The sequence below is a fragment of the Onychomys torridus genome, chromosome 13, assembly GCF_903995425.1.
Source record: "Onychomys torridus chromosome 13, mOncTor1.1, whole genome shotgun sequence".
In the NCBI taxonomy this organism is placed as follows: Eukaryota; Metazoa; Chordata; class Mammalia; order Rodentia; family Cricetidae; genus Onychomys; species Onychomys torridus.
In genome coordinates this window covers 944,134-956,176 of record NC_050455.1, presented here as the reverse complement: position 1 = coordinate 956,176, position 12,043 = coordinate 944,134, and the positions used below count along the sequence as shown (strand labels likewise).

The 12,043-nt window shown below is 38.4% G+C and overlaps 2 protein-coding genes across 3 annotated transcripts in view; one reads left to right on the top strand and one right to left on the bottom strand.

The window, feature by feature from the left end:
• Positions 1–5,480, top strand: part of Esco1 (establishment of sister chromatid cohesion N-acetyltransferase 1) — a 60,491-nt gene extending 55,011 nt beyond the window's left edge. For both annotated transcript variants that reach the window (XM_036205003.1, XM_036205004.1), the window contains exon 12: positions 4,280–5,480. In XM_036205003.1, coding sequence (XP_036060896.1) covers positions 4,280–4,427 — 148 coding nt within the window. In that variant the 3' untranslated portion in view covers positions 4,428–5,480. The remainder of the gene's footprint in view (positions 1–4,279) is intronic.
• A 3,768-nt stretch (positions 5,481–9,248) lies between these two features.
• Greb1l (GREB1 like retinoic acid receptor coactivator) overlaps positions 9,249–12,043 on the bottom strand; it is a 132,993-nt gene continuing 130,198 nt past the window's right edge. Inside the window, exon 32 of the mRNA XM_036204260.1 lies at positions 9,249–11,157. Coding sequence (XP_036060153.1) covers positions 10,994–11,157 — 164 coding nt within the window. The 3' untranslated portion in view covers positions 9,249–10,993. The remainder of the gene's footprint in view (positions 11,158–12,043) is intronic.

Genomic DNA, 12,043 nt, shown 5'->3' with positions numbered 1-12,043 from the left:
AGTGTCATTTTTTTTTTCTATTATCATGTGGTTGTTTATCAAAAATAGAGAGAAAAGAATCAGACTTTTTTCTTCCAATAAAGTCCCTTAGATAAAGGATAAAATGAAGGTTAAAATTAACCATCCATAAGAGGTTTGGAGGACAGAGTGGGTAGCTAGATGGTAGAGCAGTATCAGTTCCTAGGGTCAATCCATAGCGCTTTAAAAAATTGTTTTTAGGGCTGGAGAGATGGCTCAGAGATTAAGAGCACGGACTGCTCTTCCAGAGGTCCTGAGTTCAATCCCCAGCAACCACATGGTGGCTCACAACCATCTGTAATGAGATCTGGTGCTCTCTTCTGTATACATAATAAATAAATAAATCTTTAAAAAGTTGTTTTTAGGTCAGTTTATTGTTTGTTAATTTATAGACTGACAACTATTTCCTATGGGAATAGATTTTGAAATAACTGTTACAGGCAAAAACTCGAGGCTCTCAGGGTCTTAGCTCCTTGATGTGTGTGTGGTTAATGGACAGTAGCTCACACCTGCTCCCCATGGCAAGAGAACTGTTTCCTCTTCTTTTAGTGCTTAGCTTGGGAAACAAGATGATTAAGTACAAATAATCCGAAAGGAGTGAGAGGATTTACTTCCCATCCTTAAAATCTTAACAGCAAACCATATAGGTGTCTCTTGTTCAAAAAACTGAAAGAGCAGTATTGTAATTAGTCCTGCAATAGTGAATAAGGTCCTTGTTAAAATGTGCAAAGCCTCTGCTTCTTCACTTACTATTCCTCCTGACACAGATCTTCTCATTTAGTATGAAATCACAGTATGAAAATGCTGCCAGCAGGCTGGAGAATTAGACCCTAAATCTTTCTATTTGCCATTCAGTGGGTTTTAATATACTCAAAACATATATAACTATCACCCCATTTAATTTTAAAGCATTTCTACTCCCTACCCTTCCCACCCCCAAAACCCAACTCAGGCAAGTGATTCATTTTCTCATATCTCTAGCTGCTGGCAGCCACCAACCTACTTTCTCTATCAGTGTACTTTTCTATACTGAACAATTCATGTAAATAGAATTCTAAGTATCATCAGTGTGGTGGCATGTATCACTCTGCTGCTTTTGCATATGTGTTTGTGTGTGCATGTATATGTCTCTCTGTGTGTGGAGACCAGAGGACAATCTAAGGTGTCATTCCTCCGCTGTTGAGACAGGATCTCTCACTGGCCTGGAACTCACAAAGAAGGTGAGACTAGATAACCAGGGAGCTTCAGGGGTCTGCCAGTCTCCACTGTGTAGTGCGAGGATCATAGGCAAATGTGCCCTCAGGCTTTTTAAAATGTGGTTCTGGTCATTGAACTCAGGTCCTTGTGCTTTTCCATTACCAACTAAGCTCTCTTCCCAGTCCTGCTTTTTAAAACATTAAAAAATAAATTGCTTTTTTTATGATTGCTAAATAGTAGAATACAACTACTTGTTCCTTCTTCAGCTGAGTGTTTGGTGTGTTTCCATGGTCATCATGGATAGTGTTGCTATGACCAGTGCTTGTGTAAATTGTACAACTACTTGTTCCTTCTTCAGCTGAGTGTTTGGTGTGTTTCAGTGGTCATCATGATAAGTATTGCTATGACCAGCTATACAACCAGTGCTTGTGTGTGTAAATGGTAGAAGTTTGAGAATGTATACTTAGGTGTATAATTGAGGATCTTGTAGTACTGATGAATTTAATATTTTGAAGAACTACTGAACTCTCTTCTATAATTAATACCTGTACCATTTTATCACCCAACAAGCAATATATGGGGGCTCCAAGTCCTTCACTTCATTATCCCACTACTAGGGACTGGAGACACACAGAGCCAGGAGCTCTTGGCCAGCCAGACTAGGCTGTAGGTTCAGTGAAAGATCATATCTCAAAAATAAGATGGGAAGCTGAGCATGGTGGCACTTGCCTTTGGGAGGTAGAGGAAGGTGAATCTCCTGTGAGCTCCAGGCCAGCCACAACTGTACAGTGTGAGACTCTATCACAGCATACACTTGTAAAGGTTTCTATCTGGATTTGTGTGTTGTTCCATGTTCTGTGTGTCTATGCTTATGTCAGTATTACACATCTGGAATGCTAGAGCTTTGTGTGGTCTATTTAGAAATGAGGATGTGTGAGTCCTTCAACTTTTTTTCCTCCTCATCTCCCTCCTCCTCCTCTTCCTCCTCTTCTTCTTTTAATGTTTTGATTCTTTAGTATCCTTTTTATTTCCTTGAGAATTTTAAGATCAGCTTACCATTTCCTCCAAGGAAACCTGCTGTGGGTCAGTTTGTGGAGTAATAGCATTTTTCCCCACCCCGGAGCTGAGGACCGAACCCAGGGCCTTGCGCTTGCTAGGCAAGTGCTCTACCACTGAGCTAAATCCCTAAACCTTTTAAATTTCAAATTTTTTTTTTTTTCAAGACAGGGTTTCTCCGTGTAGTTTTGGTGCCTGTCCTGGATCTCACTCTGTAGACCAGGCTGGCCTCGAACTCATAGAGATCCACCTGACTCTGCCTCCAGAGTGCTGGGATTAAAGGCGTGTGCCACCACCACCCCAGTAATAGCACTTTAACAGTATTAAGTTTTCTGATTTTTAAACATGGGGTGTCTTTTTTTTTTTTTTTTTAAAGGAGAAAAGATTTTAATCACGGTTCCAGAGGGATAAGTTTGTTGTAGTATAAAGACATGGCAACAGGCTGGAAAAGCATGGAGGAACTGATTGGGGACCAAGTGAGAGAAATTCCTCATTCAAACCACCAAACCCTCTTGTTAAGAAAATTCTAGACGTACAACCAGATAGTTCACATCAAAACCTAATGTAGTATAGGCAAATATTTCATATACTTAGGTTATAACATTTGTTAGCTAATAACTATTTATAAAAGAATTATCAAATGTAAAGGACTATTCAAAGTGATAAGACAATGTATAATAAAGAAACACTTGGAGCACTTATCAATATCCTACATTACTACAAAAATTTTTTTTCAATAGTTGTCCCCAGTAAACTAGGTTATGAGACTATATCCATTTTTATACATTTTATCCATAATTAATCCATAATTAATATACCATAATGTTATACCATTGTAACTGCTTATTATTTAGATAATCAGTAAGTCCAGAGGCCATAGATGGAAACTCTCATTGTTGTGGTTTAAAATGTGGCAGATTTATCATCCTAGTCATCTCTGCTGTCAATATTGCAAGTAGCTTGTCATTGATGATAGAACTACAGCTTGCTGATGAAAAAACCAAAGTCAATCCATGTTCATCTTTATGAGATATTTGTGTCCACTGCAATGCTTCTCTATGTCTTTTTTTTTTTTAAACAAAAAAAAAAATGGGGTGTCTTTTTTTTTTAATTAGGTTTTTATTTAAAGAATATATTTTTAGCTCACAGGTTTTTTGGTAATTATTTTCCTAAGCATTTGTGCTCATCTTGATGTTATAGGTTGGTTGTTTTCTAGGTTCATATTTGGATTGCCCATTTCAGGTATATAGCTAAAGTTCATACTTGTTGAATATCAATCCAGGTCACAATCCTTGAGATCATTTACTAAATCTTAAGTGGTCTTTTGGTAAATCCCTCAGAATTTCCTACTTGCAAGATCACATCGTCTGCTAAAGAAAGAGTTTTTTCTTGTTCTAATCAGGATGCTTATTTCTTCTCCAGTTTATGCTAGTTAGAGCTGTGAGTGATGTTATCGAAGGGGAGAGGACAGACGTACCTTTTTCCTGATCTGAGAAATAAATGATTAACAAGAGGGTTTGGTGGTTTGAATGAGGAATTTCTCTCACTTGGTCCCCAATCAGTTCCTCCATGCTTTTCCAGCCTGTTGCCATGTCTTTATACTACAACAAACTTATCCCTCTGGAACCGTGATTAAAATCTTTTCTCCTTTAAAAAAAAAAAAAAAAAAGACACCCCATGTTTAAAAATCAGTCTTTCCCTGTGAATTCATGTTTCTTGATACCTTGATTGAGTGAGTGAGAAGTTCTTCAATTCTTAGTAGTTGAGTACTTTATGACATGATGTTGAGCAAATGTTTGTTATAGTTACTGCTTTTCTAAAAATACTTCGTACTTTAAATTATAATGTTTAAGTTGAACAGGTATGTTGTTTTTTAGAATAACAGCATTGCTTAAGTCTTTCTTGTCTAAATGAATTTGATAGGTTGTTCAGTTTCAGTGAACAGAAAGATTAATTTTTCAATCTTCCCCCTTCTCCCACCTTTCCTTTTTTTCCCTCTTTTAACTAGGAGTAACTTTATTTATGGCTCATATTTGAGTAAAGAAGAAATTGCTTTCTCAGATCCCACTCCTGATGGAAAGTTGTTTGCAACACAGTACTGTGGCACTGGTCAGTTTCTGGTCTATAATTTTATTAATGGACAGAATACCACCTAATCCAGATCTCGCCTGCTGTACCAGAAGACATCTTCTGAAGAGAAAGAGTTGGCTGCTGACTTTAACCAGGAACTAGGGCCATTTTATTACAATGAACTCAGGACTGGCAACAGCCATGTGGTTGTTCCATTTTCATAAAATTGGAAACAATGCAGTAATAGCTATTATTGTTTTGTTTTTTTAAAGAAGATATTTTATTATCTTTTACAGAAATTTATGATTGTATTTTATCTATAGTTATTTAGACATGTTTACATGCAGCAGATAATTGTTCATAGTGGACTGAAAATTAATGCAAGGACTATGGTCTCTGTGATAAGTATATTTTGAAGTTCTTAATATGGAAATATACCAGTGTAGTTTGGTACTGTATTTTTTTATATTGATCTGCTGATACCAGTTATAGGTTTAAAGATTGTATTTTCAGAGTGGAAACCAATGTTTTTTGAGTTATTATTCAAGGACAGTACAGTATTACATGCTTAAGAATTTGAAGCTACTAAACCATACTCTAAGAAAAAAAATCCCTCAGAAAAGGAGAGCTCCAAGTGAAAGAACTAGCAACAGTCTCTGTTGCTTAGTTTTCTGTCACTGATGGAGGCAGTGAGAAGCTCTCTCATGTAGCGCCATAAATGACTAGAGTCACAAAGAACTACAGAATAGTTGTAAACTAAACATGGGTGGCTTGGTATCTGCGTTGGTATTCCTCAGAAACACTGCACTGAGTATATGCCCTCATTACTGGACTTCATTTTGATACTTGTCTATCCTTCATAGTGCCCTCTACTTTTAAAGGGTTTATATGTTGAAAAACTGCTGTGGCCTTTTATGACCTGTATATAATGTAGAATAAAATAATAAAATTCTTGATAGCTTTTTCTAAGTGATAAATGTACCGAGACAATGTTGTGTTGAATGTTTGTTCCCTTTCAGGGAGTTTCTTGCGTTTGAGAATGAAATAAGATTAAAACATGAGCTTCTTAAAGGTGGTTTTTACCAGTTTGTCAATCCCTCCTGAATACTTTAGTAACACAGTACTTAACTTTCAAAGAAATAAAGATCCACAGCCCCAGAATGAGGTTTCAGTTAGGTTATCTCTTTGAGCTGAAATAATCATATCTCTATTGAAAACCTATGAAAATATAGGGATTGCATTATGATTAATAGTCAGGTGTACATTTTTATCCCCTGTAAGTTTCTTTTATTATTGGTGTAAGACTACACTCTTCCCATGAGTACAGTGATTGGGAGTGTAACCATTCATTTGTATTCTAAAGCCATGATCCAGCAGTTTTTTTGTTTTTTTTTTTCCTTTTTCTTTTTTCTTTTTTGGTTTTTCGAGACAGGGTTTCCATGTGTAGCTTTGCACCTTTCCTGGAACTCGCTTTGGAGACCAGGCTGGCCTCGAACTCACAGAGATCCGTCTGGCTCTGCCTCCTGAATGCTGGGATTAAAGGCGTGTGCCACCACCGCCCGGTGTTTTTTCTTTTTCTTTTTCTAAGAGTTTTACATTTTATTTTAGGTGAATATGCCTGTGTGTATGTATATGTACCATATGCATGCTTGGTCCCTGCATTGGATTCTCTCAAAGTAGATGTACAAGATGGTTGTGAGCTGCCTGTAGGTGCAGGAAACTGAGCTCTGGTCCTCTGCAAGACCAACTCTTAACTACTGAGCTCTCTTCAGCCCAAATCTCCTCCTTCCGGCCCCAATCATCATCTTAATTTCCTCCTCCTCTTCATTATTATTACGATGATGAGGAGGAGGAGACAGGGTCTCACTATGTATCCCTCTCTACTTAGAGATCTGCCCGCTTTAGCCTCCTGAATGCTGGGCCACTAATACTTTTCTTTCTTGTATTTATGTGTATGTATGCCTGCATGAGTTTATGTGTATGCACCATGTTTATGCCAGGAACTCAACACAGGTTTGCTACAAGGATGGTCAGTGCTCTGGACTGCTGAGCCTTCTCTCCAGCCCCTGATCTAACTTTGACATTATCATTTTTCCCTGCAGTTGAGACTTTTCTGGTCATTTTTATTCTCTTAGCCTGATAAGTAGTTTGACTTTTTGGAAGCACAATGAAACTTAGTAATAGTGTTAGCTCTCTGGTACTGTTAACTTCGTTAGTACAGGTCCCATTTCTGTGTGAGCTTGGATTAGCAGGCCATGACTGATGAAGACCTAAAGGGAGAGCAGGGTAAATAATTGATTTGCTTTAAATGTTGTCATTACTGGGAGGAACAGATAATCTTCATGTTAATAATAATTTTTAAAAAAAGCCTCTCAAGTTTTACAATTTAGGTATTTATCTAAGAATAGTAGACTAAAAAAATAGCACCTACCATTTGAGTGTATCAGACTCTGTATTTAGTGTTCATTGTTTTATTTATTAGGGTTTATGTCTTTTTTAAAAGATTATTTTTATGTTCATTGGTATTTTGCCTGCATATATGTCTGTATGAGGGTGCCAGATCCTTTGGAATTGGAGTTACAGACAGTTGTGATCTGCCTGGTCCTCCAGAGCAGCCAGTGCTCTTCCATCTCTCCAGCCTGAAATAGGGTTTATAAGAAAAGATTTTGGAGTTGAAAGGGACTACACACAAGCAGCTTGTACACAATGTTGAAATACTCAACTAAACACTAATATAGGAATGGAGGTGAAGAGATGAGTGTGCACTAAAGCATTGTTAGGCACTTCTAACGGCCAAAGGTGAACTGTGGCAAAGAATCTGGGCTAAGCAGGAATTTTGGTCTAGTTTTCAGTTGAAAGCTAAGAAGGAAAAGCAGAGAAAATGGGTTGGGAGGATTTGATGGGGAAGGAAGGGCAGGTTCGGTTTTGGTCAAAGTTTAAAGTTACAGAATTTGCAAGTGGAATTACCACCCTTATAGTTAGTTGTATATGTGGCTCTAGAATTTGAGAGAGGTTTGGACTTAAGCTGTTATTTGGAGGTTTATATCAGATCATCCTAGGGTAGTAAAACATGTGCAAGGAACACCCATCATTTGAGAGGATCTGAAATGGCATAAGCGAGGGAAGAGAGTCAGAAGAGAGTGATGGAAACCAAGGAGACAGACCTAGAAGCCATAGCAGGGTCATCCCTGTCACCACCGTGGTGCTAGAGCAGCAGTCGCAGTGTATACCAGTGGTCAGACTTCACAAGTTTACAGAATTGCTGGTTATGGAAATGCTTGTTAGTTAGTGGTCCTTTTTGCAGATATCTGGCATATTGTAGGAACCACGGGTTTTGATGGCTTTGCCCACACTTGTGTGGATGGTTTCTTTAGCAAGGATTGGAGCAAGCAATGTTGATAATCAACTTGATATTATGTGAGTGTGAACTCTGCATTTACCAAAGGCATGAACACAGTCTCAGACCTACTATGATATTTTAGTGGTTTTTGTTTGCCTGGCCTGGTTGTCCAGTTGTGTGGAAACACAGCTTCAAGTTACCGAGTTAAGATTGCTGAGTCGATTCCTACAGTAGTAATTCACACATACATCCTTTCTTCTTACGGCTTCCAAGGCTTAGTTAGCAGTTGGTGTGTTGTTAGACTTACCAGGCTGGTTATTTTGGAATAGGTAGTGGAAGCCTGCTTTCCTCTGTCTCTCAGCAGACATGAAAATAGTTATTGTTGCTCTGTTGGCCTTTGGCCTAAATGAGTGCTTTTGTTTCAAATTCTATTATTATAAATGTTCTTTATAAGAGCTAGAAGGCCTTTTTTTCTCCTAAGAGTTGGTAAAAGTAGGTGGAATTTAGAAATAAACTCAAAATTAATAATACAATTTTTAGTAACCCAGAACTGTTTGAGCATACAAAAGTGAATATAGTTGCCTTCTACATAGGTCTGTCATCGATAATTATGTAGCAGTCTGCAGTTTTTCCCAGGAGAGGTTTTGGTGTATATAGCTGCTTTAGGTAAGCTATAGATTTCATTCAGCTACTTCCTTAGTATTTTCTTGGATTGTGCCAAGATATTAGAGTCTCGGAGCCATCCAAGGTATGATGCCAGCCATTGCCAGAGGCACAGCCCATGTCACCTTTTATCACATGGAAAATTGGTTTAAAGAAAACAAACTTTTTTAATGGGTGAGGAGTGGGAGGGAATTTTAATACATTCACCAAATGAAAGGACAATGACATACTGTTAGACACACGCCATAAACAAATGTGAGGTAGACTGACTAGTGAGTAAAATTCACCACATTTTGGTTAAGAGAATTTTACAGTAACAAAGTAACACAGTGCCCCCTTTTCTAACAATCATAAGAAGCAGCTGTGTAGATTACAGCCAAGACTTGACTCCAGCTTTTCTAAATTTTTAGTTTACATTCACCATTAACCTGTGTGAACTGTCATGCACATCAAAGTTCAGCAGGTCTGCAGCTAAGTTACCGTGTGACTTAGTCTATTTTCCCTAACTCTGTCCTCAGGGATGGAAGAGGGTAAAATCAAACACACCAAGACCTGAATTAACAAGTCATGGTGGCCTGGGCTTGTGCAATTTCATCCTTAAAGAGGACCTAGCATTCACTAAAGGATTATACTGATTAAGGTCATTTTAAAATCCAAACCTTAAGTTAGGCTTTGGAGAAAAAGAAGCAGGTAAATTGAATCTTAATTATTGGAGTGATGGTCTTTTGGTTTTATTCTGGCATTTCTCCTGAACAGAGCTGAATTGTATTTACAGTTCATGATCACTTGAGTTTCTAGAGTGTAGCTCTAACTAACACAGAGTACCTACATTACAGTAACTTAGTTCAAAAAGAAAAAGCCAGTAAGAACTCCTAAGAGGCCTCTGCCCCTGGTACAATAGTTGTAAATTATTTCAAGTATTTTATTTACCCTACATAGTGTTATTGGAATATTGCACAAACAGTGGCTTTCTTGATATTACCTGCATTGGACCCTTTCAGCAAAACAGGAACAAGTCAGATACACTCATATCTAAATCAGACTGCCCAGGAACGTACCTCTGAGCTAAAATTCTGCTCCACTAAAGTTAGGGAGTAAGCACATAAGGCAGGTCCACTTTGAAGGACAATTAAAAATGGGGTTAGAAGGAATTTTTCCATCTAAAATACATTTCAGACATCAGAAGTAGCTACATTAAAGCCAAGGGATCTACAAACTGCTCCCGTCGAATACATTTCATCCTCTCACTTGCTGTAAACTCCTGTTCTCCCTGGATAACCAAGCCCACCAGCTAACACTTGCAGTAAATGCAGGCTCAGTAGGGCTCTCAGTAGTCTCAGGTCCTAAGACAGATTCAAGTAAAAGTGACCATTTTAACTGGAGATAAAGTCATGCACATGGGCTGAGAAAAACCTGAAGAGATACCACGAAATAGAGCAAGTTAAGTGTAAACTTCCAATAGATTACCATAGAATATTTTCTCAAAACGTTTCTGATTAAAGTATTTGATGAGAGCCACATAGAAATTTATGCCCCCTAATGCTGATATCAGTCATACACTACCCACTAATTTTATTGAGTCCAAAAGACTAAGAATCTTTCCTTACTCCTCAGGAAAAATGTCACTGATAAAATTAAGGAAAACTTGTCTATGGTCCTGTTTCCCATTTCACCCATTTCTGTGTGACAGCTGTTCCTGGCTAAGTTGTTTAAAGGATATACTTAGCCTGAGCCAAAGAAATCAAACTAGTTCGACTTCACTGTAGAATCTCAGCCTGATGTGTGGGTTTCCAGGTGCCAACTGCTTACTTTCAACTACAACATAGTGGCAAGGCACACCTGCATAATGCTAATTTGTCCACATAGCTTCTTTCACAAATCACTGTTCTACATTCTCATAGACATGGTGTGCTTATTAAAGACTGGAAATGGGAAAAGCAAAGGAATTAAGCTCAGAGAACCTTTATAAAAGTACACAGCGCCTGCTCTGCATTTACTGATTTTTTTTTTTTTTTTGGTTCTGTTTAAATAGTAAACTTTTAACTCCTGTGGAAATTTTGCCAAAGGTTTCGATATATATAAGATTATAAATTTTAAACTAACACTGCACAGAGAAAGACAAAGCTACTTCTTCTTTTTAAATACAAATATCTTCTACATTCTATCGTTTCAGACCCCTGAGTAATTCTGTACCAAAGTACAGATCTGAAGAGAAACTGAGGGTTCAGGCCTCAAGTGTTAATCTTCAATTAATTCCACACCAATGGTGTGAGTTTCATGTAACACATTCAACCTGGCTAATGCTGACAGTCAGTCCCCTGCCCCCCAACATAGTGTAGTAGAAAAAACAATGCAAACTCCATGTTTGTTATCCAGAGTATCCTCAGGCTCCCACTGGCAGAGCACATCCTATGTCATTGCATAACTGCCCACTGTGGCATTGGCCTGAACCTGGGTCCTGTCACAAGAACTGAAGAAGGACAGTGCCCCCAAAGATGACCTTGGTCACATTTGGGGAGCTCTTTGGAGAAGAGATAAATACGTTGCACTTTGCTCCACAGTGATTGTACTTTAAAGGAAAAATAAGTCCCCGATAATTGTCCCACTCCATCTAGGGATCTGTTTGTTGTTTTTGGTCTCTTCAAAAACTCATACATGGCGTCCTGTAAGAAAGTAGAGAGGCTTGTCATCACTGCTGTTAGCAGTTTGAAACTCGTCCCGGAGGCGGAACTGCCACTGATCCTCCAACTCCAAGCGAACAATCGTTTGCCGTAGGGAGCTTCTGTCCTGGCAGATGACGCACAGGGTAGCACCTTCAGGAAAAATGGACATTAAATTGATAAGAATGTTACCACCTTTGAAAACCAACTTACAGGTAGATATTTTCGTCCAAGTAGTTTTGCAAAAGTTTCAAGGAGCTTAAAGTGCTAATAGAGGGAGATTTCCTTCAGGGGCAGCCCTCCTCTCTCATAGTGACTGATGAAACCAGTGCTTTCTTGTGTCTTTAGAACAGGGTGTCTCAACCTTAGCGCTTTGTTGTGTATGTTGATTGTTTGTCTGTGCCTTGTAGAGTGTTGAGCAGTAACCCTAGCTTTCTGCTCACTGTTGGCCTCCTCCCCATACACACAGTGACAACCAAAAATCTCTTAAGGCACATACCTTCCCCTACTTGAGAACCACCACTACACACTCTCACACTCACAGAGTTAGCTCCCTATTTTTATGGTACATACGGTGTTCTGGGTGTCATTTTTATCACTGAGATCAGGTCATCTTGTCAGGATTATTTGTGAATCTGGCTTTGCAGATATTCTTAGGTAAGTTGAACTTTGTTTATGATGCATATCTATTAAGACAACTTTAGTTTCTGTGGCAGACTCATAACTAAGAGTATGTCTGGGGGGTGTAATTATACAATTTCTCTGCAGTTGATTTCTGACCCAATCAAATTACTTTATATACTGCTTACAAACATGCATAGGTAGAATCAAACTAGCTTCTGTCTAAACTAGATACCAGAAGCATATATTTCTAAAATAAGCAATGGTAAAAGCCTGTTTAAGAAGTACAGGTAGGGTTGGGGATTTAGCTCAGTAGTAGAGCGCTTGCCTAGCAAGACCCTGGGTTCGATCCTCAGCTCAAAAAAAAAAAGGAAGTAACAGATAAGGGCTAGAGAAATAGCTCAGTGGTTAAGAGTCT